General features: G+C 40.4%; 1 protein-coding gene and 2 long non-coding RNA genes across 7 annotated transcripts in view; 1 reads left to right on the top strand and 2 right to left on the bottom strand.

Moving 5' to 3' along the window:
- aplp2 (amyloid beta (A4) precursor-like protein 2) overlaps positions 1-26,964 on the top strand; it is an 81,537-nt gene that overhangs the window by 38,868 nt on the left and 15,705 nt on the right. For 4 of the 5 annotated variants that reach the window (XM_081614245.1, XM_081614246.1, XM_081614244.1 and 1 more), the window contains exons 2-12: positions 711-884; positions 4,080-4,209; positions 10,134-10,246; positions 14,921-15,138; positions 18,278-18,486; positions 19,188-19,361; positions 21,561-21,694; positions 22,623-22,697; positions 22,880-23,038; positions 23,565-23,693; positions 26,490-26,589. In XM_081614245.1, coding sequence (XP_081470371.1) covers positions 711-884; positions 4,080-4,209; positions 10,134-10,246; positions 14,921-15,138; positions 18,278-18,486; positions 19,188-19,361; positions 21,561-21,694; positions 22,623-22,697; positions 22,880-23,038; positions 23,565-23,693; positions 26,490-26,589 — 1,615 coding nt within the window. The remainder of the gene's footprint in view (positions 1-710; positions 885-4,079; positions 4,210-10,133; positions 10,247-14,920; positions 15,139-18,277; positions 18,487-19,187; positions 19,362-21,560; positions 21,695-22,622; positions 22,698-22,879; positions 23,039-23,564; positions 23,694-26,489; positions 26,590-26,964) is intronic. The other variant, XM_008426466.3, reaches the window with a different exon arrangement.
- On the bottom strand, positions 646-9,885 carry LOC145554472 (uncharacterized). The gene is made up of 2 exons (XR_014090436.1): positions 9,546-9,885; positions 646-938 (listed from the first exon to the last, which is right to left on the bottom strand). It is a non-coding gene; the product is annotated as an uncharacterized LOC145554472 (long non-coding RNA).
- On the bottom strand, positions 21,043-22,042 carry LOC103475071 (uncharacterized). The gene is made up of 3 exons (XR_535280.2): positions 21,955-22,042; positions 21,362-21,743; positions 21,043-21,283 (listed from the first exon to the last, which is right to left on the bottom strand). It is a non-coding gene; the product is annotated as an uncharacterized LOC103475071 (long non-coding RNA).

Below are 26,964 nucleotides of genomic sequence, written 5' to 3'. Positions count from 1 at the left end.
TACTAATTACCTGAATAAACAGAAAATTGTGCCTTAGTCATATTATTAAACCTATCAAATATAGCAAAACTGAAGCATCTCTGGTGGTTGAATACAACAATAAAATATGTTATTAAATAATAAAATATATGAAACGGTGAATCCCCAGTGAACAGAGATGTTTTTAAATGAGTAGTCTGTGGTTGCTCTTGAAGAAATGTTAAAACTTCCCTCCACGAAGCGCATTAACACATAAGATGCGTTATGTTACAATTTATTTCTGTTTTGGCTCTGCCTTTCTGTCGCGACATCCTCGCCTTTGTAGCGCGTCATTAATTTTTGGTTGAGAAGTTTGACGCCATTTCGTTATTCGGCTCGGTTGCATGAACACTGTTAAAGGTGATAACTTAAGAAGTTTGTCGAGTGTTTATATTTCAGAACCGCTTCAAGTGCATTTTCCATCCCAAACCGGACTCTGTTTGGACTGTTGCTATTTGTTATGCTATCACCCCGCCGCCATCTTCGATTCAGCCTCAACGGCTCCGCTTAAGGGTGACCAGCGTTGCCCTCTGCTGGATGGCGGCCAAACTACAACATTAAAAGCCGGTCTAAAACGGATGTCACTAGTTAATTGATTGGAACTATTTTTGTATAATAAACTATTAATTGACAATAACAGCATTCGAAGCTTTTATTTGGTTTATAATGACACTTTCTTCCTCTCTCTGCAGGCTCTTGCTGCCAACGCGGGAACAGGTCTCGCTGCGGTGGAGCCACAGGTGGCCATGTTCTGCGGGAAACTCAACATGCACGTCAACATTCAGACCGGCCGCTGGGAGCCCGACCCGTCAGGAACCAAAAGCTGCGTAGGAACCAAAGAGGGCGTGCTGCAGTACTGTCAGGAGGTGAGTCACGGCGACACAGACGCCTCATGTCAGACTTGTGTTGAAATCAGACACCTAAATAAAGGAAGTGACAAAGCAGATTACCATCGTTAACTTAAATTATGATATGATTTTATCAGGACGTGAAGGAGGATTTATTTGGGTTTGGTCATTAAAGTTACTTGTGCATCTAAATATATTACAATATAATTAAAAAGTTAAATTATTTCAATAATTCCTCTAAAACTATATCTGATTTTGCTTTTGTGGATACAGAGATGACACAAACCCAATATTTATACATTTTAACTTATTGAAACCTAATGAAATGACAGTATTCAAAACAGATTTGTGAAAAGAGAAAGCAAATATTACTTAAAACTAACAGATTTTTAAATATTTAGATTTGGAACGACTATGATACATTTCAATTCAAGATGTCTATTTATGGAACAATTTTGACTGAGAAAAAACAACCCAAATCTCTTTCAGCATTTAAAATAAATCATTATGATGAAGCAAAATGGCACTGAATAAGATGATGTTTTGTTGTGTATTTGAAATATATCTGTGATAGTCTTCTGAGTTGAATAAGCTAATTTTCTCTTTATGTGGATAGCGGGCAGATATAAGTTTATACTTGTTAAATTAACTATTCATATTTATTCAGTGAATTCAATTAAAAAATTTAAATGGGGTTATAGATTTATTTCTCACAGGGTGGTATCCTGGAAATATTCCATTAATAATTTTTTTTTTAGGGTTTTGTGCTGCATTCGGTGCTCGGTTAGGTCTCATTTTGCATGACTGTCTCAATACCGTACAGCCTGGAGGTGAACAGCCTGAGGCTCTACTTAGGTGCCAGTTTGCCTTAACAGCAGCCTTGGGCTTTCCTTCATCAATACCCTTCGTCTTCCTCTTGACAATACAAATCTACAAGTTTTAGACCTCTTACTAGAAAGTCAGTAGTGCTAATCCTACCACATTAATCATAAACATTAGTTCCACTGATGGTAAAGTGCTATGCTAACATGGTACTTAGCAGAAGCTAATGCTAAAGCACAAACTTCAGTACAAATGTCTCCCCTTGAAAAACACTTATTAACAAATTTAATTTAGAATGTTCTAATGTCTGAAATGAAGTTAATGAGGAAAAATAGAGAAAACATGACGAGAGGAAACCGAACTGCTGGCTTCACCCACTTCAAAATAAGAGCGTAATAATTATTAACTACTTGAATAATTCTTAACAGTCGATGACCAAAACTTCAACACAGATGTTTTATTTATTCAACTGAAACTTTACAAAACGACCAAGTGAGTTAGAATTTTCAGAACTTATTCAGAAAAATGCGTTTAGGGGAAGCTAAGTGCGCTAAATGTTTTCAAAGTTAGTTTAATCGCGACACGAAAAATTGTCTCCGGTATTAGCCGAAGCATTCCCACCGCAGGTCATGTAGGTTTTTATTCTGAGTCGCTCCACTTTTCCCCAAAAGTCTTGGGTCTGGATTTCCAAATTTTAAGTTTACTTTCATATGCAAGTGATAGTTTGAAACAAAACAAAGTCAAACTTAAAGTCTGGATGTGTTGAAAGAAAAAAAAAAGCACATAACAGCTATGTGCATGAAGCTTCTCTTTAGTTGTCACAGATGAAAGTTACATTAAAAATTCCTTTAAAGTCCAGAATAAACTAAATGGAAATAAATTTTACATCTATTTCCAATTGGTTGAAGGTATTTTGGTTCAGGTGAGGATCTGGATTAGCTGGAAAGATTGAATACGTTCCTTTTCATTTCATGGTGATTTGTCCTCAGAGACGCCATTAAGCTCTTCCTGGAGGACGGATGTTATTGTAGTGGGTGGCATTTCAATTACCGGAGCCTCTACCTGTCATTTCCTGGGCTTTGCCTGAAATTAAGGAGGTGTTTCTCCACAACACGGATTTCCTCATTCTTGTCTTGGCCTGTGTCTGTTAGCAGCGCATTGTAATCCTGCTGGGAGGTTTTTAGGGAGGAAACGACGTCCTCAGATGCTTCAGTTGCATTTTATAGATGACATTTTCATGGCATTTAAGGAAAGTGCAAACCTGTGCGCTCTTTAACAGTTGAGCAGGAGCCAAGCTGGTGGGTATAAAGCCCAGATAAAAGGATCTATTAAAGGGGATGAATTATGTCCAAACTTTTTTGAAGAAACTAGAAGGATAAAAAATATATAAAATTAGACAAATAAAGTCGTTAGATTTTGTAGGAAACTGATGTTGGATCCAAATCATTGAACAGATTTTTCACGTTTGCTGTATTAAAAGAAAGGCATCTAACTTTCAAATCTTTTTTGGGCTTTATTAAAAAAAAATCTCACTTCTGAAGACGGAATTTGGGTCTTTTTCTTCCAAAATGCTCAACATATTTAGCCAAGTTTAATACATTAAATTAATTCAGAAAAAGTCTCTGGATATTCTACTTATCATAAAATCTTGGTTATGTACTTAATATTTTTTACTATAGGAAAATTACATTGGTGATCATGTTTCCCTGATTAGAAATAAAAAGCCTCCATCTGCATTAATCACCTATACTGGAAAGTTTATCGTGCTTGAACTGCATTTGAGGGCCACAAAAAAATTGTCAAAAGGGCCACAAATGGCGCGTTTTTCCATATTTTTGTTCTTCCATTTGTGTCTTTACCGTTTCTACACACACCCAGCCGCTTTTTTGGCAATAAGTTAATATATTCTGTTTCAAAAACCTTCCGGATGTATCATCACAAAGCAGCAGGCACTGACATAGCAACTCCAGCTTCTTACCTAGCAACACCAGCGGAGTTCTGCCCGTCGCCTAGCAACCCGAGCTGAGCTCCAGAATGTTTGGTCAGCTTGTTTTACTGCTGTAAAATATTTTTTATTTTTGGCTTCCCATCCAGAAATCACTTGCTGCATTCTTGTTGGTTGTGCAGGAGGCTCTACTACTGCTTTTCAAAGATGTATGGTTGTTTAATTACTAGCTTACAATGTCCAAATAGGCAGAACTGACCAAACTAAAATCTCGTTAACTAAGAACAATTTTGAAAAAATAAAAAAAATGTAATTAACATGTTTTGTATAGACCATAGACTTATCCTAACCTGTTCAATGAAGCATAATAAGTCACATTTAAAGCTCCAATCAACCATGAACATAAGATGTGTTTAATATCTGCTTCTGGTTTCCTTTTCCAACAGATGTATCCAGATCTCAAAATCACCAACGTAGTGGAAGCCAACCAACCTGTCCGCATTGAGAACTGGTGCAAAAAGGAGAAGAAGGTGTGCAAAGGCCACGCCCACATCGTGGTGCCTTACATGTGCTTAGGTAAGCTAGTAAACGCTCCTTTAACTCAGCCCCTCTCCTCTGCTCCGCTCTGTGCTGAAAACGAAGAGCTTATGAGTCATTTCAGCCTTGGGCAGAGGTGACATTGAGTGATATTGGATTCGGTTCACTAATTCTGGCCTTTAGCTGCAGCCTGAGCCGATCCGCGCTGGATGGGGAGTTAATGTCTCCCAGAACGGATGGCTGATGGGGGGAGGATTTTATTGCTGGGGAGGCTTGTTGAGCAATAAAGCACAATCTTATTTGCCCCCTCAGACAGCGGTCATAAACTCACGCTGACACACAGGGTCAGCGGTGGAGGGCTTGCTTTATTGCATCTCGTACCGCCGTTTGACTGCACTGTCACAAACGACTCCCGTCCTCCACTGTTCCCGGCAGGATCACGGTAATCTGCAGCGGCAACATGGCCGTATTCTGCTGCATGAAATGTCACATGCAGAGCCGGATAAAGAAAAAAAAGACCGCAGCACGCTGCTTCTCCCTCCCAGGGATGAAGGAATATGAGAAATGGATTCCTGAAAACAAAGACTCTCCCTCCAGCTATAAAAAGAAACATCTTTGTCTGAGCAGTGGTGTCTCCAAGAGGGGGGCCGAGGGAGGCCATGTCCCCCTTGAAAAATGCGGGATATATATACATACACACCTCCATTCACAAAATTAGAATATTACAGAAAAAAACATTTATTTCATGAACTTTATCACTAAGTGAAACACATTATATAGGTTAATTACACACAGATGGATGTTTTAAAGCCTTTATTTCTTTTAATTATGATGATTTTCTACTTGTGGGTAATGAAAACATGAAGTTTAAAATTACAGTATTACATCAGACCAATAAAAATGACCTTTTCTACTTCATAGAAATATGGATTTAATGAAAACAAGCTGCTGTACAGCAATTATTACCAATGAAAGCTATAAAACAATCATAGAAAACGATTATCTTTAACCATCTAATATTCTCAGTTAATGAGAAACCCAGTCTGTTTGTGTCTTATAGAAAAGCCTAACAAAAATACAGAAATGCAAAGCCTTCAGCTGCGTGTCTGACTATAATAAAAACAGGAGACGACAGACTGTCTGACCTGAGGAGGAAATGAAAGGTTCAAAATGTCACATACTTGAGGGAAGCATATGCTGTAACAGTCAGATTCACTTAGTCGCATTTTACCCGTTGGCAAAAAGCTTTTTATCTAAAGAGGTGATAACATCAAGCAAAGGCAAAATCATGGCTTTTGTTTTCTCCCATCCAGTTTTGTAGGACTTTGGATTTGGCTGCTACACATTTAGAGACACTTATCAGACCATTTAGGTTCCAGAGTTTTTTATTTAGCTTTGATCATCTCTAATAATTTGACACAGCTAGCTAAAGAAGCCACCACTAGCTAAAAAGTTAGCTACACAAACCCTAAGGCATTGATCATAAACATTAGTTCCGCTAACATTAAAGAGCTTCACCAACATGGTATTTAGGGGAAGCTAATGCATAAATTTTAATTTTAATTTTAATTAGAACAATTTCAACAAAGATGTTAAACTTTATTCACTTGAATGTTTACAAAACACCCGAGTAAATTAGAGCATTAGAATTAATCAGGAAAAATAAATGTAGAGGAAGTGAAGGGTGCTAAAAGTTAGCAAGAAAGTGCTAACTAGCTTAGTTGTTAGCATAATATCAAGGAATATCCATCGCTGTAGATTAATTACAGTTTATTAAGGAAGAAATAAAACCCCAAAGCATTGATGATTAACATCAGTTTCACTAATATTAAAGCGCTACAGTCATATTTAGTGGAAGCTAATGCTAATGTGCTAATTTAATCATTTTGTTACTAGAAAAATTCAACAAAGATGTTAAACGTTACTCAACTTAATGTTTACAAAACAGCTAAGTAAGTTAGCGCTTTAGAATTTATCCATAGGAATAAATTTAGGGGATGTGAAAGGCGCTAACAATAGCAAACAAGAGCTAATTAGCTACGTTATTAGCTTAATATCATGGAATAATCATCGCTGTACTGTAACTATGGTTTAATAAGGAAGAAACAAAATCCAGAAGATGGCCTTGAATGATATGATATGATTGTTCTGAACTGGTATGAGGTTATTGGTTTTAGAAAAATAAAATAAGCTCCACAGAATTAGCTCGGTTTAAAATTAATGCACAGTTTCAGTTCCTCCATGTTTTCTCTCCCCAAACAAAATCTCTACAAATTCAGGTGGTTTTGTTAGAAAATGAGATGTTTCTAATTGAGAAATATCTGTTAATTGTTTCTCCATTAGCAGATGATTTTAATCTGTATTTGTGAGACTTGGTTTGTCTGAGATTATTAGTTTGATTGGAACAAAACCTTCTGTGTATTGATCATCCTTTAAAGTCTAATTTCAACCAGATAATGTGACTAAAGTATAAAATATGCTCCTCCAGAAAACACAGTTTTATGGTAAAATCTATCTGGTCCAAAGAAACATAAAATATCAATTTAAAACACAATTTGCACAGTCTGCCTTTATACATTGTACATTATAGCACCACTACTTTTTATTCCCTTTTTGTTTTATTCCAGTTTGATATTGATTCTCTCACAGAAGCCTTTTGTCTTTTATTCTCCTTTTTGTTCAGACTTATCAGGGGGAAAAAGCCATTTAAATAATTCTCTTCTTCTTTTGTTGACTAAGCTTGTGGGTTTTATAAAGAGCAGCGTCCACATTTACAAACCATCAGAAAGGCGGAGTGACGGCGGCGCCGATAACAGATTGGGGCTTGTTTCGGAGCGCCGCGCCTGAGGTTATTGCATTCCTGCGTCTCTTTGTAAATTTCTCTGCACCGAGCGTTAAACCCTGAATCATAATAACCTGCGCCAGACAATCAATCACAATCACAGAACAACGAGCCGGGGTGGAGGAGAAGGAAATAACAGCGTCAGTCGGGACTGGTGGGTGAAGATAAAAAATGCTGAAACAGGAAAAACGAAGTTGTGTGTTTGAGCTGGAAGGTGAAACCTGGAGTTTATAAGAAAATATTTCTGTTATGAAACACTGACTTCCAGTTTTTTCCCCCATTGCTTTAAATGATCCTGGTGGCGTGATCAAATTTCTGCACGGTCTGTGATGCAATGCAAACAAACACTGTGCAGAAAATTAGAGGAGGAAACTGAGTGTCATTGTTTACTGTGTTTTACGGGAGGAAACGGCAATATGCTGAATTATTCCTCCAGCTGATTTATTTGCTTCCTTCCAAAAGGAGCCTCTTGTTTTTGCCTCTGTTTTTAGGTATAAAACCTAAAAAAAGTTTGAAACAGTTCATTTGATTTAAATTTAAACAATCGTTTCTCTTTAATCGTTGTTTTGATGTTTTTTTTAAACATTGACACAGCCTGTAAATTTAGTTGCAGTAAACATGGATTTGCAGTATTTGCTCTGTTTCTGATTTGTGTTATTTTATCAAACTTCAACGTTTCAGATCATAAAACAAACATAAATGTCAAACAAGGAAAACCTCAGGAAACGTATTAGGAAGTTTTCAGGCTAAGCTAACTAAACAGACTTTATCTACTTCAAGGTCGGATAACTTGGTGTACTTCAAATAAGACAAAACTAACTTAAAAGTAACTTATCAGAAGTAATTATGCTCGTTTTTAGTCAATAATTTCTTAATATTAATGAAAATGTTCGTTCCAGTGGCAGATTGTTTAACTTTACTGAGTAAAATGTCTTGTTATAAGTGAAATAACCTGGCAGTGTGGTTGGTCATGTCATGTCTGCAACCTAAAATCCGGACCGCAGCGGGCTGGTGGCGCTCCAACTGGGTTACTTTAAAGCTCTTGGCTTCGCTGCTCTTCGTGTCCTGACGCTGTTCTGACCTTAATCAGAAGGATTTCAACCAGCAGCTGCAGTAACCTGCGCTCTCCTGGCTGAAAAATACATCGTATCCACATTAGAAAGGGTTTTAAGCAGCGGGCCGAGGGGAACAGCACACACCTCCAAATTGCACCAGGGCTAGAATGTGCTGGTTGCTAGGAGATGGAAGGATGTTGTTTTATTTAAAAGGGAAGTATGATGTGAAATTCACATTTTGCACAACTTGGTTCTTCCATTTGAGTTTCTTCTGCTTCTTGGAACAGCGCAAAACAAAATTATCCAACCGTTTCTTGGCGATAAGCTGTTTTTGGGGTTCTGGAAAATTAACTGTTTCAAAAACTTCCAGATTGTTGAGTCGTTACCTAGCAACCCAAGCGGAGCTCCAGCACATTTGGTCAGCTGGTTTTACCGTTGTATACCCTGTACAATGGCTACTGGAAAAGACAAGTGTTTTGCTGTCGTCTTATCATCTGGAAACCACTTGTTGCATTCTTGTTGGTTGTGCAGGAGGCTCTACTTCTGCTTTTCACATATGTACTGTTGTGTAATTGCACATCTGTTTGCAGCCATTTTAAATTGCTGGTGTAAACGTTGATGACCCGTTATGCTCCCTTGAACCGGTTAGAATAGGTTTGCTAGTTATACAAACATGTTCATTACATTTTTTGCATAAAATCATTCTTGCAAAGAGATTATGTGAAAATGGCTGCCAACAGATGCACAATTATACAACTGCACATCAACCAACCAACAAGATTGTAGCAAATGGTTTTCTTGAAAGAAAGTCAACAATAAAATCTCTTCTTTTCCAGCAGCCTTTGTGCTTTTTACGCTTACTTAAGTAATTTTATTATGAAGTATTTCTACTCTTACTTGAATAAAATTTCTGGATTCTCTGCCCACTAAATGAAAAGTAGAAGTGGAGCCTCCTGCACAACCAACAAGAATGTAGCATGGTAAGTCGACAATAAAACATTTGTCCTTTCCAGCAGCCATTGCGCAGCAGTAAAACCAGCTGACCAAAAGTGCTGGAGTTAAACTTGGGTTGCTAGGTAACAGCTGAAGTTCCACTGGGGTTGCTAGGTAACGGTGCAGTGCCTGTGGAATGTGACTTAACCACTGGGAGGGTTTTGAAACTGGTCATTTTCCAGACACCAAGGCACATTTACCAATTTCCATAAAACAGGGTGTTTTTTTTCTTCTTTTCTTAGAAGCAGTAGAAACAAAACTGGGAGAAAAAAATGTGTAAAATTAGACTTTTTCATAATGGGTTCCCTTTCAGTGGTGAAGCGACCCGTTGTGCGGCCGACTCCAGGTCTAAATGTTTTCTGTAACTGTACCTCCCAGACGGAGAGGAGAAGCAGCTGCTGAGTCTTCTGCTATTTCCAGCGCTCTCCTCTTCCTTTCCTACCCTCTCATTTTCCAAAACACTGCTTTTCCCGGCCGCTCCTTACCTCCAGCGGCGTTCCCGCCGTCCGAGGTTATGGCGAGCCGCTAAATGAGCTGGATCTCAGCCAACTCCGCCAACCCTCTGCCATTTTCTCCTCCGTCACAATGCCAGTCAGGCGTTTAATCTTCATCAGGACCCCCGACTCCACATTTAGATCTGCACGGATTTCAGCCTGAAACTATTCATAGAGGCACAAGATGCCTTTCAAGCCATTTATTTCCTCCGGATCCGACTTCCTGCTCCATGAATAAAACATGGCTGAATATAAATCATCAAGCAAATGATATCATTGAGACGCAGGAAGAGTTCACAAGTGTGAAACCGATTTTCTCCTTTGCAGCTAAGCAGATCGGATAATCCCTTTTTTTAGTTTAGGGGTTCACACAGGTGCAGATGTCAAAGGCCGCCTTTTTACTCCCCCATAGAGAAAATTAAAGGACGAGGCAGCTATGAATTATTGAATATCCTCATCTCATCTTCCTTTTTTAACTCCAATCGGCTGATTTATTGCCTCCAACCCGGCCGTGTTTCAGAGGAATGGCTTTTCCTGGACAAATCGGTGCTGCGACTAACGGCCATCTTTCTCTTTCAGTGGGCGAGTTTGTGAGCGACGTCCTGCTGGTTCCAGAGAAGTGCAAGTTCTTCCACAAGGAGCGGATGGACCTGTGCATCAGCCACCAGCAGTGGCACGCCGTGGCCAAGGAGGTGAGGACGGATCCGCTCCGCAGGATTACCGCCGCCGTCGTCACAGATTCCCTGGTGTGATGGACCGGGCAGTAAAGGAACAGCCAGGCACCAGTTTTAAGTCAAAAATAATTGTTTTTTATTTAACCCAAACAACACTTGGGTAAATAATAGAAAAAATGACAAAAATTGGGCCCATAAAAGAGGTCAAAGTAACAGACATCAACGCATAATAACTCAAACTGACCTCACTAACACAGACAAAAGGGGAAACTTAAATACTGGCTGATCAGGCCACATACAACACACTAAGGGGAAAATACACAAAAACCTAACTGAAACTAACATAGAAAAATCCCATTCCCCCCCTCTGGATGATGAGTAGTGGTATGAACCAATTTGCAGTCTCAGCTGGCTTGCTCCACCCCATCTCCACCTCTCTGCTCTTGGAGCAGCCAGCCCTAAGGAAACTCAAAACCAAACAAAGGTTAAATCAAGCAAAACACAACAATGTAGACTAAAATGTGCGCACTTATTCCAGAATACAATGCCATGTGTTGCCTTCTAAACAAAAACCAGTTATTCTGTAAATTGAATCCTAGACTTAAAGAAACCCAAATATAAGTGAGGTGAACCCATTTGTAGTGAGAATGAATGTGAACCTGTTGCGTGTGGTGAAAGTGAATGTTACCACATTTGTGTGGCTGTCACTGCAGCCATCACACCTGGTCACGCTTTGCTTAGAGGAGACGTTTATACGCTTCCCGAGAGTCTTAATAAAACGACTTGGTCAAAAATTCAGCAGGATTAAATCCCTTCTAAGCATCTTCCAACGTTTGAACTGAATTCTTCTTCTCTCCGTTTAATATTTAGGAAGTTTTATAAGAATCGGCAGTGAAGTTTTCTGACTGATTTTTAAAAAGATTCGGATTTTTCTCTTTGTCTGAAATGTGGCTCAAAATAGCAAGAAAGTCACTGAGTTGGTAAAAGTAGAGTGAATATTGTCCCCAAAAAGTTTGCTCAAGTAAGAGTATCACTACTTCAACTTATTTTTACTTAATAAAAGTAAAAAGTATCCGTCCATGAAATTACTCAAGAGTAAAAAAGTATTTGATAAAGAGTTTACCGAGTAGCTGATCAATTTTAATATTATATAAAATGTAAAATTAAATGGAAATTTTGGTATTTTTCAAATCAGTTTTTTTCAGTAATTAACTAAATTACATTTGCTAGGTTTACTATCCGTCGGATAGTCGAACCTCGGATTCAGGAAGAGCAGTGTGGTTCTGGTTCTGGTCGTGGAACACTGGATCAGCTCTACACCCTCAGCAGGGTCCTGGAGGGTTCTGGGAGTTCGCCCAACCAGTCTACATGTGTTTTGTGGACTTGGAGAAGGCGTTCGACCGTGTCCCTCGGGGGGCCCTGTGGGGGGTTCTCCGCCAGTATGGGGTACCGGGCCCTTTGATATGGGCTGTCAGGTCCCTGTATGACCGGTGTCAGAGTTTGGTCCGCATTGCCGGCAGTAAGTTGGGCTCGTTTCCGGTGAGAGTTGGACTCCACCAAGGCTGCCCTTTGTCACCGATTCTGTTCATTACTTTTATGGGCAGAATTTCTAGGCGCAGCCGAGGTGTTGAGGCAGCGTCTGCTGTGAAGCGGGCGCTGTACCGGTCCGTCGTGGTGAAGAGAGAGCTGAGCCAAAAAGCGAAGCTCTCGATTTACCGGTCGATCTACGTTCCCACCCTCATCTATGGTCATGAGCTTTGGGTCATGACCGAAAGAACGAGATCACGGATACAAGCGGCCGAAATGGGTTTCCTCCGCAGGGTGGCTGGGCTCTCCCTTAGAGATAGGGTGAGAAACTCGGTCATCCGGGAGGGACTCAGAGTAGAGCCGCTGCTCCTCCACGTCGAGAGGAGCCAGTTGAGGTGGCTTGGGCATCTGGTCAGGATGCCTCCTGGACGCCTCCCTGGTGAGGTGTTCCGGGCACGTCCCACCGGGAGGAGGCCACAGGGAAGACCCAGGACACGCTGGAGGGATTATGTCTCTCGGCTGGCCTGGGAACGCCTTGGGATTCCCCTGGAGGAGCTGGAAGAAGTGGCTGGGGAGGGAAGTCTGGGCCTCCCTTCTGAAGCTGCTGCCCCCGCGACCCGACCCTGGATAAGCGGAAGAAAATGGATGGATGGATGGATGAAGGGCATTTACTAGAGTAACTACTTTGGGGGGGAAAAAAAACAAACTTTTAGGAATATTTTTACTACGCTGTACTTTTTTAAAATTATTTTTACTCTTATTTGAGTAAATTTTCTGGATTTTCTACCCACTGAATAAAAAACAAAAATGTTTTAACCAAAAATCCACCAGCTACAGAAACACACCTGCAGTTTAAAGTTTCATCAGTTTTTTATTGAATGAAACTGATTTGGAAACATTTAACTTTGTCTAATTTTTGTATTTTTTTTGTTACTTATCTGAATTATTGTAATTTTTATTCTTAAGATATCAAAATCTCCACTTAACTGTATATTTTGACTGTAATTTTAAAATCTTAAATGATTGATACCCAGTACTTAAGTAAACTTTTTACCAAATACTTTTTCTTGAGTATAATTTGTAGAAACTAAGTTAAAATTACTTTGTAAGACTTTGTGGGGGTTTTTCCATGAAGATTATTCCAAATCTTTGATATTAAACCCAGGAAAAACATCCATAATACGGTTATTTTAAAAAATATTCCCTCCTCTCTGTGAGTGTGTGTGATCAGACGTCCTCACATTTCAGCCTATAATCAGATTAGTGCTGCGGCTGCTAATCCCCCTCAGGAGGCTGCAGAGTTAGTTTGACCGTAACTGAAGCTCTCCTCAAACATTTCCTCACCTTCTAGATTTTCTTCTTCTGTGGACGTTTAATGCAAACTGTCAGTCGATTTGAAACGTTTCCAGTGGAGAAAATGAGAGGAATGACTTGGAAAAACGCAGGATGTTGTTTCTCAAGCTGCTGCTGAGATGTTAAGCGGGGCGGCTAATCCGTCTCTGCGCCGGTGGAGTTTCAAGCCGAGTTCGTATCCGATACCTTCCAGCTGCTGCAGGGGGGAAGCGTTTGGGAGAAGCAGGTCACCTGCAGGACAGCGTGACTTTGGGAAGATGTGGAGCGCCTCGCTCAAACTCGCACTCAAAACTTTACCGCAGTACGACCACAAACTTTAAAGTATTTCTCTGGGATTTCCAATGAAATACCAACAGAAATTAGTTTTTTTTATTTTTTTTTACTTCTAGTAAGTTTTTCTTTGGGCTGCACAGTGGCGCAGTTGGTAGAGCTGCTGCCTTGCAGCAAGAAGGTTCTGGGTTCGATTCCCGGCCCCGGTTTTTCTGCATGGAGTTTGCATGTTCTCCCTGTGCATGCGTGGGTTTTCTCTGGGTACTCCGGTTTCCTCCCACAGTCCAAAAACATGACTGTCAGGTTAATTGGCCTCTCCAAATTGCCCCTAGGTGTGTGTGTGTGTGTGTGTGTGCATGGTTGTGTGTCTCTGTGTTGCCCTGCGACAGACTGGCGACCTGTCCAGGGTGACCCCGCCTCTCACCCGGAACGTTAGCTGGAGATCGGCACCAGCATCCCTCCCGACTCCACTGAGGGACAAGGGTGAAAGAAATTGGATGGATGGATGGAACTGCAACAAACCTTTGAAATGGCTAAGAAAGTGAAATTAGAAATAATCAAACATAGAATTAGACTGAATAGATCTGCCGGATATCCGATCTGGACTCTTTTGTCAAACCCATTTTTTTCAGAAATTAGTTGTTCTCTGGAGAACAAGCAGACGGGTAACGGATAAAACTGTAGAAAATTTTAAAGCATGTTTATTATAAAAAGGAAAAACAATATCCCTGTTCAATCCAGAAATGGGAAAAAGAGCATTTGTTAGAGACTCAGCCAGGTCAGCCGCTGGGTTGGGCCAACAGCCGATTAGCAGTACTGATTTTTATTTAGCATTAGAGTTCCCTAAATTGATTTCAATATAAACTGATTATTTTAAGAAGAACTGGAGAGTTTCTCCTCCTTTATTTTTGAATTTTTGCTGTTTTTTTGTTTGACGATTCATCAACTTGCATGGAAGTTGCAACCAAAAACGTCAACATTTAGATTCTCAGTGTTTAAAATTGCTTAGCGCTCTTAGCTTCCCCTAGCTAAGTTATTAAGCTGCTACTTCTCCAACACAAGGTCGTTTTATAAACTCAGTTGAATAAAGTTCAGCATTTGTGCTGAAGTTTTGTTTTTTTGACTGTTGAAAATTCTTCAAGTATCCATATAATAAGAGCATGGCCATATGCAGTTATGGTCATGCTCTTATTTTGAAATGAGTGAAGACTGCAGTTCTGTTTCCTGTCTGCACGTTCTGTTTTATTTTTTCCACCCAATGATGTTATTTCACTGGCTTTATAAAAGATAATGTCAAAATTAAACTGGTATCACAGGGTTGTTTTTCTTTCAAGGGCAGATATAATTTGAATTAGCGCTTTAGCATTAGCTTCCATTAAAAACTATGTTTGTTCAGCACTTTAGCGCTAGCAAAGCTAATGTTTATGATTAGTGTGTCGTGGTTAGCGCAGCAGCTTTTTAGGCAGCGGTGCTCCCCTGTGGGCAGTGGTACTCGGGTGGGAGAATCCGCTGACGGGAAGCTGTTTGGTGTGACCCGCTCAGGCCTGCTCCAGGAGCTCCATGATGCTCCACAGCTACGGCATGCTGCTGCCCTGCGACATCGACAAGTTCCACGGCACAGAGTACGTCTGCTGCCCCGCCTCCCGCTTCGCAGAGTCCCCGCCGCCGTCCCTGTCCTCCCAGGAGGAAGACGACGACGAAGACGAGCATGTGGAGAATGAGGACGTCGCCCCGGGTGACGATGAGCCTCTGGAGGAAAGGTGAGCAGATCTTTGAAACTTCACGCAACAAGAGAAACCTTCTGATCGTATTGTGTAAGTTTAGTCTGTTTATTTCTTAGTGTTTTCTCACCCGGTAGTTCGGTAGATTCGGTTCGATTGCGGAGCGAAATTACAACATTTGTTACATTTTCAGCTGCTGCAACCCAAGCCCTTTGTAAAACCTTTTCCCCTCCTCGCCTGTGGGGGCGCTGCAGTATTAACCACTGCAGGAAACAACATGGAAACTTCTGAAGAAGACACTGAGTGGCATCGGATTTTAGCAGTTTTAGGATTTCTCTTTTGTCTTTGTTAAAATACAACAAGCCATTTCTCCTGCTAGTGTTACGTTTATGCATTTATTTTGGTTGTATTTACCCACAATGCCCTGCGCTGCAGTCCACTTCCTGTTTGGTTTTTCCACATGCATTCAAATTGCACTGGAGTTCACTTACACCAAACAAAGATTGAGGTTTGTAGGGGGACCAGATTCACTTTTTTGGTTTGCATCAGAGTTTGTTTACACATTCACATCTCACCAAATGAACCAGGAAGTGGACTACAGCCCAGGGCATTCTGGGTAAATACAACCAAAACAAAGAGTCTAGAGCTAGCAGAAGAAATTTATTTGATCAAAGACAAAAAAGAAATCCTACAGCCACTAAAATGTGATGTTACTCCATTTTTGTTTACATTTCATGAAGCAGGAAGTTGCGCTCAGTGTCTTTTTCAGAGGTTTTTGGTGCAGCGCCCCCAGAGGTCAGGAGGGGAACAGATTCTTCACTTAGTTTGGATCGTTTGACACAGAGCAGTGTGAAAGTGAACCGCAGCAGCTGAAAATATAATAAATGTTGCAACTTTGGTCCCCAATAGAACCGAGTCTCCCGGGCTATCAGGTGTGAAAATTCTCCAACTCATGAAATCCATCGTCCAGTTCTCAAAAGCTACTTTTAGGTAGCTGCTGCTTCTTCTCCTCCTCACCTGAGTCAAATGAGCAGCTCATCACTACTTCTCTGCAGAGCTGAATGATCTGCTGTGCTGATGAGGAAATTCATCCGTTTTATTCAGACCTGTTGGAGCATCTAAAACTCAAAGCGTTGCAGCTCTTGAGGACAGAACCGGAGCACCTCTGCTCTAAATCGTTTACTTCCCCTGTTCCAACCTCTCCAAGGTTGTTTTCTCTCAGCTCAAGGATGTAAAGGCTTGCAGACTGCTTGTACAAACATTTTTCTAACGAACGGGTCGCTCTCAGGAGCTCGGTGAATTCAAGCATGGCAGTGTGAGAGGATGCCACCTGTGCAGCAAGTCGAAACATTCAGCGATCAACTGTTAGTGGTATCAGCAAATAGGAACAACAGAAACCCAGTCAAGGAGAAATAATGGTGAGCTGAAGCATGCCGAGCTGCTCAGTGTGCAGGAATCAGCTGTGGGTTAGAGATACAAACCAGCCAGACAGAGAAAAGGTTTTTTCTTAAAGTTTTGATTTAATTACTGCTCTGCATGTGTTGTCTCTTAAGCTATTAGCTATTAATCAAATACTAAATTAGGTGAGGATTATCTCAATAATCAATTAATCACGATTAATCCGATTTTTAATTTAACTACCTTGGTTTGTTATAAATGCATTAAAAAGTGCAAAGAAGCAAATAATTCAAGTCCTCTTTGTAAGAAGAAAATAAACTTTTTATTGCCTAAGAGGTAAAAATATAGCATTCCTTTAGGAATGCTATATTTTTACAAAGATTATTGAATAACAAAGTTATTCAATAATCTATTAATCATGATTAATCGTTTCAGCCTTAATCGTGATAAAAAAATGTAATACGATGAAAGATACAATAAATCCCCACCATGACGTTTCTGACCGTCTTTTACCAGGTTAACTAGAGGAAGAACTGAAGTTCAAACAGATCAAAGTTCATAGCTGCACAGCAACGTTTTTCCATTCAGACGTAATAATGATGTATTTACTGGTCAGTTCTAAAAGATATAAACACTTTTTTTCTCGCTCTCTGTGCTGGCTACGCTACACAGACTCGTATGCATAGCAACCGACAACAGCGCCACTTTACCTGTCACTTAACCTGTACTCAAACATTTCCCTCACGGAGAACAGGGCATTCAGGGCGCCACAGTTCTGTTTTTAGCCTCGATGTTTATTTTTCTTTTATTAAGTGGTAGATTAGCTACTGCTGCTATTAGCTAAGCTAACACAGCAGCGGTAGATTAGCTGTCGCTGCTATTAGCTAAGCTAACACAGCAGCGGTAGATTAGCTGTTGCTGCTATTAGCTAAGCTAACACAGCAGCGGTAGATTAGCTGTCGCTGCTCTTAGCTAAGCTAACACAGCAGCGGTAGATTAGCTGTCGCTGCTCTTAGCTAAGCTAACACAGCAGCGGTAGCTTAGCTGTCGCTGCTCTTAGCTAAGCTAACACAGCAGCGGTAGATTAGCTGTCGCTGCTCTTAGCTAAGCTAACAAAGCAGTGCTTTATTAGCTAATTCAAACACTTTCTCTACCGATTATTTGACTATTACTTGTTGATGTGTTGAGGTCGCCTTTTTTATTTTTGTAGCTGAACAGAAACATATTTCCACAACACATCTACATGTTACTGTTGACATAGTCAAGCTAGCAGAGCGGACCTACTTCTCCCTCCTTTGCTACTTTTTCTTTTGTATTAAAACTTTCTCCTGACCATCTGCTCGTCATAGTGTAGCAAAGCACGCTTTTGCTTTTGCATATCGGGTGTCCGTTAAGATTTATGTTGACAACTGAAGAGCTAAAACCAATGCTAGCCATCGTTAGCTAGCAGTTTATGGCCCTCCTGCAGGGATCCATATTACAGGTTTTAATGTAGCTGCAGCTGCAGGCCGTGCTTCTGTTTTTAAATACAAATTAAAATTTGTTTCTAGCTACCTGAGACAAAAATATGTTGTCACAGAGAGACTTAAACAAGACTCCCTGTGTTTATGCAATAATACTGGCTGAGGTTGGTGGGATCGTTGATCTGAGGTACCATTAAATGTATTTAAAAACAATTAAAATCAAGTTTTGTTGTAAAAGGAAGGTATGTGTCAATGCTTTGGACACTGATACACGGGTGGAAAAAGGCGCTAATCCTATTTCATCTTTCTCATCTCAGTGTGACTAAAGCTAAACAGGAACCAATTCAGAGGGAAGAGGCTGTGGACGAAGATGAAGATGAGGAGGAAGAGGAGGAAGATGAGGACGAGTACCACTACGTCTACGGGGATGAAGAGACAAAAATGAACGCAGAGGAAGAAAAAGAAGAGAAAGAAGAAGAAAGCAGAAACCGACCAAAGAAAATCAAACCGGACACTTTCCCTTATGGTAAGGGTAATATTTTCTTTAAGATTATATTATCCTGCATTCGTTTTGATAGAAATATTAACGATTATTATTTACTTCGGTTTATAACTTATCAGCATGCAGATCATTTTATTTTACCTTAAAGTCGCCATGCTGTTCATAACACTCCAGCAAGAAACTTTAGAAATCAACCAGTTATTCTGGAGATTAACCGAGTCATCACAGAAAAAAACAAAACGGAAACAAAACTTACGAAGCAGACAAGAAAGTGTTTTCATATCTGATTGCAGACTCGGCTTAATCATTAACTATTGTTTTGATTTTTCAGACAATTGATGGATTAACCTGTTTTTTAAAAATGGCAGACACTGGCAGATTTTTTTATATTTTACCACATAAGGCCTTTTTATGCAATGTTAGAAGTAAGTTAAAAAATAAAAATAAATTAATAATTAACTGGTTTTACAAAAAAAAAACATTTAAAAATTGACTATTATTTTAGCACAAAAAATATATATATTTTAGCAATTAACCTACAGATGCTCTAGAGTTCACTAAAGGGAGCTAAAGGTGCTTAGCTATATATATATATATATATATATATATAATTTTTTTTTTTTTATATATATATATATACAAAGGTTTTATTTATCTTAAATGCAGAATGCAGTCGTTTTTTACAGTGTGTATACTACTCAGATTAACGATTAATCGTTTCACAGTGAACATTGAGTGCACCCTTCCGAGTGAGATTGGTCGCTGCCGCGCCTTATTGCCTCGATGGTACTACGACATGGTGAAGAAGGGATGTATGCCATTTAATTATGGCGGCTGCGGCGGCAACGCAAACAATTTCCTCACATGGTTTAGTTGCTTCCGCAGGTGCATTTTCCACTGTAAGTCTGATGTGTCGGAGGCCGGTGTGGCTGAGCCGTCCGCTGTCTGCCTGTCGGCCTGAAAATCTATAACAAGCATCACTTTTGTTTCGTTTCTCTCCAAAACTTCCTCACTGCTGAAATCACCTCACAATTTTATTTTTGATTTCTCTCCGTTTGCCTGTCATGACTTAAAGGGAACCTGTTTTGCAAAATTCACATTTTGTATGTTTTTGTACTTTCACTTTGTCTTCACTGCTTCTAAAATTAACCCAAGCACTTAAAAAAACAACAACAAAAAAAACAACACCCGCTGCTTTTTTGGCAATAATTTTATGTTTGGTGTCTTGTTTCAAAAACCTCCAGATTACTGAGTCGCAATGCTTCGTTACCTAGCAACCCAGGCTCCAGAACGTTTGGTCAGCAGGTTTTTCTGCAGGACGCGGTTTACAATGGCTGCTGGAAAACACAAGTGTTTAGTTGTTGACTTATCATCCAGAAATCACTTGCTGCATTCTTTTTGGCTGTGCGGGAGGCTCCACTAATGCTTTTCAAAGATGTAGTATTGTACAATTACGCGTCTGTTTGCAGCCATTTTCACGTTAACTTGGGGGCGGGGCCAGCAGCAGATTATTTGGATTTAAAGGGACAAGACGCTCAAAACAGGCAGAGCTGAGCAGACTGAGATGATTGTGTGCTGAAAATGTCATGAATATGTTTTGTTTAGGCCATAGATCCATCCTAACCTGTTCAAGGTCGCGTGTAGAGCCCTCAGTCTGAACAACAATAACTTAACAATTTTTACAAACCACTAAAAATTATTTCTGATTAACCTGTTCATGTTTTTCATGAAATTATGCTTCTTATTTTGCTCCTTTTTTCTAAACAGTTTAAATGTCTTTATATGAATAAATGTCATGAGGACGAGTTGAAAAGGGATGAAACTTTCCTACATTAGGAAATTATTTGTTCTTAGTATTATTTAAATAAGACTAAAACAAATTGTTTTATTAGATTATTTTAAAGAAAAACATAATTATGTTACATATAACTAATTATAAATAATAATAATAATAATTAATCAATGACTGTTTGTCTTTTATTACTGAAGTTAAACGGTTGCAAGAAAAAACTCAGACATTTTAATATTGTCAATTTCTTTAGGAAACATTTTCAGGGTTCGAAAAGTTGCAAATTTTGTCTTTTGTAGTTTATTCTTACCAATTTTTTTTACTTTTAAAACTCAGTAATTTTATGCGTTTTTCCTACAAAATTTTTGAAATTAATCTTTAATTTCTAATTAAATGTTTCACACAAATTTAAAACTTTTGGACCTCCAGAATTTTATTTTATTTTTCTTTTCTAGTGAATTTCTAAGATTAATCTTAAAATTTCAGATTTTTTTTTAACGCAAATTCTCAACATTTGGACCTTAAAAATTTTTCTGATATTTTTTTCACGAAAATTTATGAGAATAATCTCAAAATTTCTGAGGTTTTTGGTGGAAATTTGCTCCTTTTTCCCAGCTACTGCGCTGTCGTAGAAAACATCTGAGAGGAAAGAACTGTTATATTCTGAGTGTAAAGGCCAGAACTCTGCTCCCGTCGCTCATCGGGTCGCAGCTCGATATTAAAAAGGTTTTTCTCTTCCTGCTTTTATTCAGCTCGTGTTTTTGTCTCCATATTCGTGTTTGCTTTCTGACATTTCTTCACGTTTCTTCGTTCGTCTTCCCACAGTTTATTTTTAGAAACCCACCAGGACGTTTAAGTTGTTGTTTTTTTATTTTCGCCTTCATCATTCCAAACGGTTCAGAACCTTTCCAACTGGATCTTGTGACATTTATAAAATCCAGGCTGACATAAGGAGATGAAGTCGTGGCGTGTATCTTTGTTTTGATGCTGCAGCGGCATGATGAGGTTCCCCTCCTGCTGCTTTGGTGACTCCTAGTTAGAGAGGAAACTGAAGAGTAAAAACTAAAACAGGCCACCCGGTTTCACCAGCTGTCAAACATGGAGTCAAACCTGTCAGCTGAAAGCCGATGAGGGGAAACTGAAACGGAAAGACTGTCAGGTTCCCTCAGATTTCTCAGCCTGGCTGTGGGAAGAGGAACGCCGCCGAGTAACAAACCTTCCTCCTGTTTCGGCTCCTTTCTCTGCTGCTGCGCCTCGACGCTTTGTCTCCTTTCATTTGACCGTCTCACTGATTCCTACTGTCTAATAGTCCAGTCTGATCGTGTGGCCTGGTCCGACGATGTGGACGTCTACTTCGAGACGCCGGCGGACGACCAGGAGCACGGCCGCTTCCAGAAAGCCAAGGAGCAGCTGGAGGTCCGGCACCGGAACCGCATGGAGCGGGTGAGCGACCAGAATCTGCTCCTCCTTAGTTTTTGCTTCTGCTGTTATCCTGTTAGATAACAGGAGTTTAACGGTTGATGGTAATGCAGGCGATGCAGTGAGGAACCTTACAGAAACGTTACTCTGGAAATCGTATATTAGCAAATAAAACAGGTTTTCCTCTCATCAGTCGCTTAAATGTCCTGTGAGATGATATATTTACCCATGTATCCATAACAACTGCAACTTTCTATATCCAGCAAGTTATTTTCGCTATTTACCGTCTATTAAACGAGTGCCGCCCGGATTAATTACACTCTCTGCTACTGCAGCTGTGAAATTACCGTATTAACCCGATATTGGCTGGTTCCAACGGTTTCCCCTTTCAGAAACCGTTGGAATTTTTTTAGATAGCGCCACGTGTGGCGGAATTACGGTACTGCAAATTTAGATGTGTTGCCACCGACACGTTCCGGTCTAGAAGGGTTAAAACCCTTTTACGCCTACGTTTCAAATGTCTGCCTATATATTTCTTATTTTAATTGTAAGTAGTTCTTTAAATGCCCCGTCCATTACTGATATAAATTTGTTATAAAAGTATTACTGATTGCACTTTAAAAATTAGGTCACTTTATGTTATTAAAGGTAAAGTTTAAACAGTAATGATTTCTTGGTTAATGTTAAGTTGTCATAACAAAGACATTTTGAATAATGTCAACTTTGTATTAAAAGTGTCATAATTTCCCGAATGACGCTTTATGACAACAGTCATAAATATTCAGGAAGGCTTATTCATGTTAATAACAGGTGTTATGACATGTTTATGACAGTCTTATTCACCCCCCCTTCAAATAAAGTGTTACCAGATTTGGTCCGATAGTTTGCTACATCCTGGTGTTTTTGCTCCGTTTACCTGAAGAAAAGGTAAATCGTTGTTCGTCTCTTGCAGGTAAGGAAAGAGTGGGAAGAGGCGGACCGGCAGGCCAGGAACATTCCCCGGGCGGAGAGACAGACTCTGGTCCAGGTAAGCCCTGATCTCTCAGCAGGTCTGTAATTATCTTCTTCTCCAGCTGCTCTATCTTTACTCGTCTGAGTCTAAATTAGGATTTAAACGAGTCTCCCTGGAGGCTGGAGGACTGAAACCGAGACCTAGATTTTTATTTCCTAGCGCCGCTCTGTGTCGTAATCTGAGTGTTTTGTTTCCAGCACTTCCAGGCGATGGTGGAGTCTCTGGAGGAGGAGGCAGCCAGCGAGAAGCAGCAGCTGGTGGAGACTCACCTGGCCCGGGTGGAGGCCATGCTGAACGACCGCCGCCGCGTCGCCCTGGAGAACTACCTGGCCGCGCTGCAGGCCGACCCCCCCAGGGTCAGCGCAGACCCACTAATTACCACCATTAAACACAAACCACGACTTTTAAGGCTACATTTATGACAGAAAAAGTCAAATATTTGAGAGTAAAGGTCATAAAAATATGAATCAAAAATATACATTTTGAGTTTTAAAGTCATATTTACAAGAGTAAAAGTCATCATTTATTTTTATAAAGTCATATTTATGAGACTACATATCATAATTTCAACTTTCCAGGGTTATGATTATGAGATTATAAAATTTGTTGGATCAAACCTGCTTTAAAACGCTACATGACTTTTTGTTGGGCTTTTATTATTTTTCTTTATGGCAGTAATGGACTTCCATATATATCTGAGTGAGAGCAGTGGTTTTATTTTGCCACATCCAGGTTTGTGGATTGTTTTTGCAGCCGGTTGTTTTTGGTATTTGGCTCCGGCCTTCAGCTCATCTTCCTGTTCCTTAGCGTGACCCGGTGTAGGTTCAGGAAGTGGGAACCCGGTTCTGATGGCGTTGTCCCGCCGCTCTGTGTCTGTTTCAGCCCCACCGCATCATGCAGGCGCTGAAGAAGTACGTCCGAGCCGAGAACAAGGACCGGCAGCACACCGTGCGCCACTACCAGCACGTCCTGGCGGTGGACCCGGAGAAGGCCGCGCAGATGAAGTCTCAGGTCGGTGTCTCCATCCTGCCAGCCGTCGCTAACGGCAACGCCAAAATGGCCGAATCCGAGCCTCAGGGTTCATCAGAAGGAGAAATTTAGTGTGAGGTCGTTGAGATGTCGCTATGAGGAAGGAAGGAAGGGAGCCAAACGGAACCAAACAGAACCAAACAGTTGGTTTAACCGTAGCTGGAGAGACCAACTGATACGGAGCTTCAGTTGGTTTCACCATTGATTAACTTTTTTATTTAATCTTAATCCTCAAACTGTTTTAACTAAAATCTGTTCTGATCAATCTGTAAGCGTCTCCTCCTCCTCCTCCTCCTCCTCCTCCTCCTCCTCCTCCTCCTCCTCCTCCTCCTCCTCCTCCTCCTCCTCCTCCTCCTCCTCCTCCTCCTCCTCCTCCTCCTCCTCCTCCTCCCCCTCCACTCTATTCTCTTCCTCTTCCCACTCCTCCCTCCCCCTCCTCTTCCTCTTTCCCCTCCCTCCTATTCCTCCTCCCCCCTCCTCTTCCTCTCCACCCTCCTCCCCTCTTCCTGCTCTCTCTCCTCCCTCCCTCCTCCCCCTCTTCCCCTCCTCTTCCTCAGACAGAGCAGGGATAATGATGTCTCATCCTGCTCCTCTGCCCTGTTTGTAAGTGTGTGGGCGGCAGAGAGAGCAGAGAGTGTTTCATTCACTCCAGCCTGAGCTGCAGATTAACACGCTGCAGCGGATCGGCGCCGGACCCTGACCCGCTACCCGCTGGCGCTGGGATCGGGTCGGACTCTCTGGGTTCATGTCTCTGAGTCACACAGTCACAGGAAAGATTGGCATAAAAGATGCAACAAGTCAGGCTGGCATTTCCTCCTCCAGTTTGTTTCCTTCTGTCATTATTTGACTCATAATCCAGGATAATCTGCTCTTTATTACACTTAACTTTCAGTTTTCAATAACTTTAAATATGTGTAGTGAGTGCGGCTGCTTAATGCATCAGTTTCTGCTCTGAGATGTGAAATCCCTCACGATGAGGATTGTCAGGAAGGAGCCGCAGCGCGTTGCTGACGGTGCTTTACTGCCCCCTGCTGGTCACTGGAGGTGCAGCAGGGGCCTGAGGTTTGATTCCCCACCAGAAATCAGACGCAAAAGTTCATTTTTCTGATCATTTTGTGGAAAATGAGACGTTGCTGTGAGCTAAACAAGCTGGATGGAAATGTAGGGAGAGATTGTTTCTTTAAGTTTAATGTTTGAGTTCACAAAATGAAACCAATTTCTCTTCATTCGGTCAGAGGTCAGAGGTCAGACTTCCTGTTGATTCATTTGTTCCAGAGAAATCCTGGAGGCTCCAAAAAACAATTTAAATTTTACTTTATTTCCCCTCAGTGGTCGCCATGGTTACAATAAGTTACCAGCTCATCATCCATCCGTCCTATTTATCCTTCCTTCCTTCCTTCCTTCCTTCCTTCCTTCCTTCCTTCCTTCCTTCCTTCCTTCCTTCCTTCCTTCCTTCCTTCCTTCCTTCCTTCCTTCCTTCCTTCCTTCCTTCCTCCCTCCCTCCCTCCCTCCCTCCCTCCCTCCCTCTAAATGGTCTAGTTAAAGCAGGAGAATGTTTCAGAGTTCTGAGGAATCAACAGGCGGCGTTTAACTGCTGCAATAAATAAAAACGTTTTTTCTTTCCATCAATGCAAAGAAGGTTTGATGATGACAAGCCATTTTTCAGGATGATGATGATGATGATGATGATGATGACTACACATCATCATCATCATCATCATCATCAGGCAAAGAAAGTTCAGATTTTTCTTCAGGAAAGTCAAATCAACTCAGGAAATGGAGCAAAATAAATGTTTTTATTTGGTTTCTTTCTCCATAATTTCATTTTTTTTCCTTCAATTTCATTTAGCTAAGATGTGATTAATCGCAAAACCAACTGACATTAACAAAAAATTAAACAAATGTATGTTGATTTTGAATTCTGACTGAATGTCCTCCAAGAGTAGTTGGTGTGTATCTTTTTATTTTATTTTGATGAGCAGCTTTTTAAACACTGCAAATACACAAAATCTTAAGATTGTTACACTTGAAATAAGACAAACTAACTTAAAAGTAACTTTCGGGACGATATAGTAGCTTGTTTTAAATAAATAATTCCTTTATATTCATGAAAAGGTTCTGGTTTCACTGCCACATTTTTTCACTTGTAACATAGAAAAAATGTTTTGTTACAAGTGAAACTATTCGCCAGAGGAAATGTTATTTCTTTAATCAACATTAAGGAATTATTTGCTTATAACAATTCCTAAATGTGGTTGAAAGGTTTCCTATTTTAACCCTCCTATTATGTTGAGGGTCAAATTGACCCGTTTCAGTGGACATAAAAAATGTAAATCCCATTTTTTATGTCCAAATGAGTAATTGAGTAAGTTGTCGTCATTAATCCTTAATTTCTGAGAAATAAAAAACATAATTGCACAAATTTTGATTGAGATGGTTAGTATTAGAGTTAATAATCAGATAAAAAAATGTTTTGGAGGAATTTTTTGGTTCCTGACACTTGCATGATAAAAATCTCCCCGGGTCAAATTGACCCACGAACATTATTGCTATACCTCAGAAACGAACATAATAGGAGGGTTAAGTAATAAGATATTTGCACTAGAAACTCGACCAAAAAAAACGTAGTTTTGCACTGAATGCCTGATTTAGATACATTACTGGAAGCCTCTTCACCTGGGTTTATATTTTGATTTGATTCAAGATGAATAGTCCGTGTGAACTAAATGATCAAACATCTCCAGAGTGACTCTAAACGCTTCGTTTTCCTGCTGTCAGGTGATGACTCACCTGCGGGTGATCGAGGAGAGGATGAACCAGAGTCTGTCTCTGCTCTACAAAGTTCCCTACGTGGCCGAGGAGCTGCAGGATGAAATCGGTGAGTCACGGGAGAATGAAGTGAAATGGAAAGATAAATCCAGCACATTTTGTTTTCTCCGCCTTTTATTTCTATCTGAAGACTCTGGAGAAATGAAAAACAAACACCAGCAGGTCGGTTTAAATGTCTGACTGCGACCCAGTTATTCAGACACACGTCGTCTTATCTTCAGCTCCTGGTGAAAATTTTAACAAAAGTCCCTCTCTCTGGGTTTTCAGGACCAATCTCTGTTTTCACGCTTAGCTAGTTATCCCAGTTTCGGGATTTGAAAATGTTCTTCTGTTTTCTCTGGTTGGTTTGAAAGGAAACGTGGTGTGAAGCTGAAGCATAAATTAAAGTTGAGTTGCTGTAATGACAGAACTGGGTCGCAGCTTT

Source organism: Poecilia reticulata, chromosome 13 (assembly GCF_904066995.2).
Source record: "Poecilia reticulata chromosome 13, P_reticulata-male-v2, whole genome shotgun sequence".
Lineage (NCBI taxonomy): Eukaryota > Metazoa > Chordata > Actinopteri > Cyprinodontiformes > Poeciliidae > Poecilia > Poecilia reticulata.
This window is presented reverse-complemented; position numbering and strand designations above follow the sequence as displayed.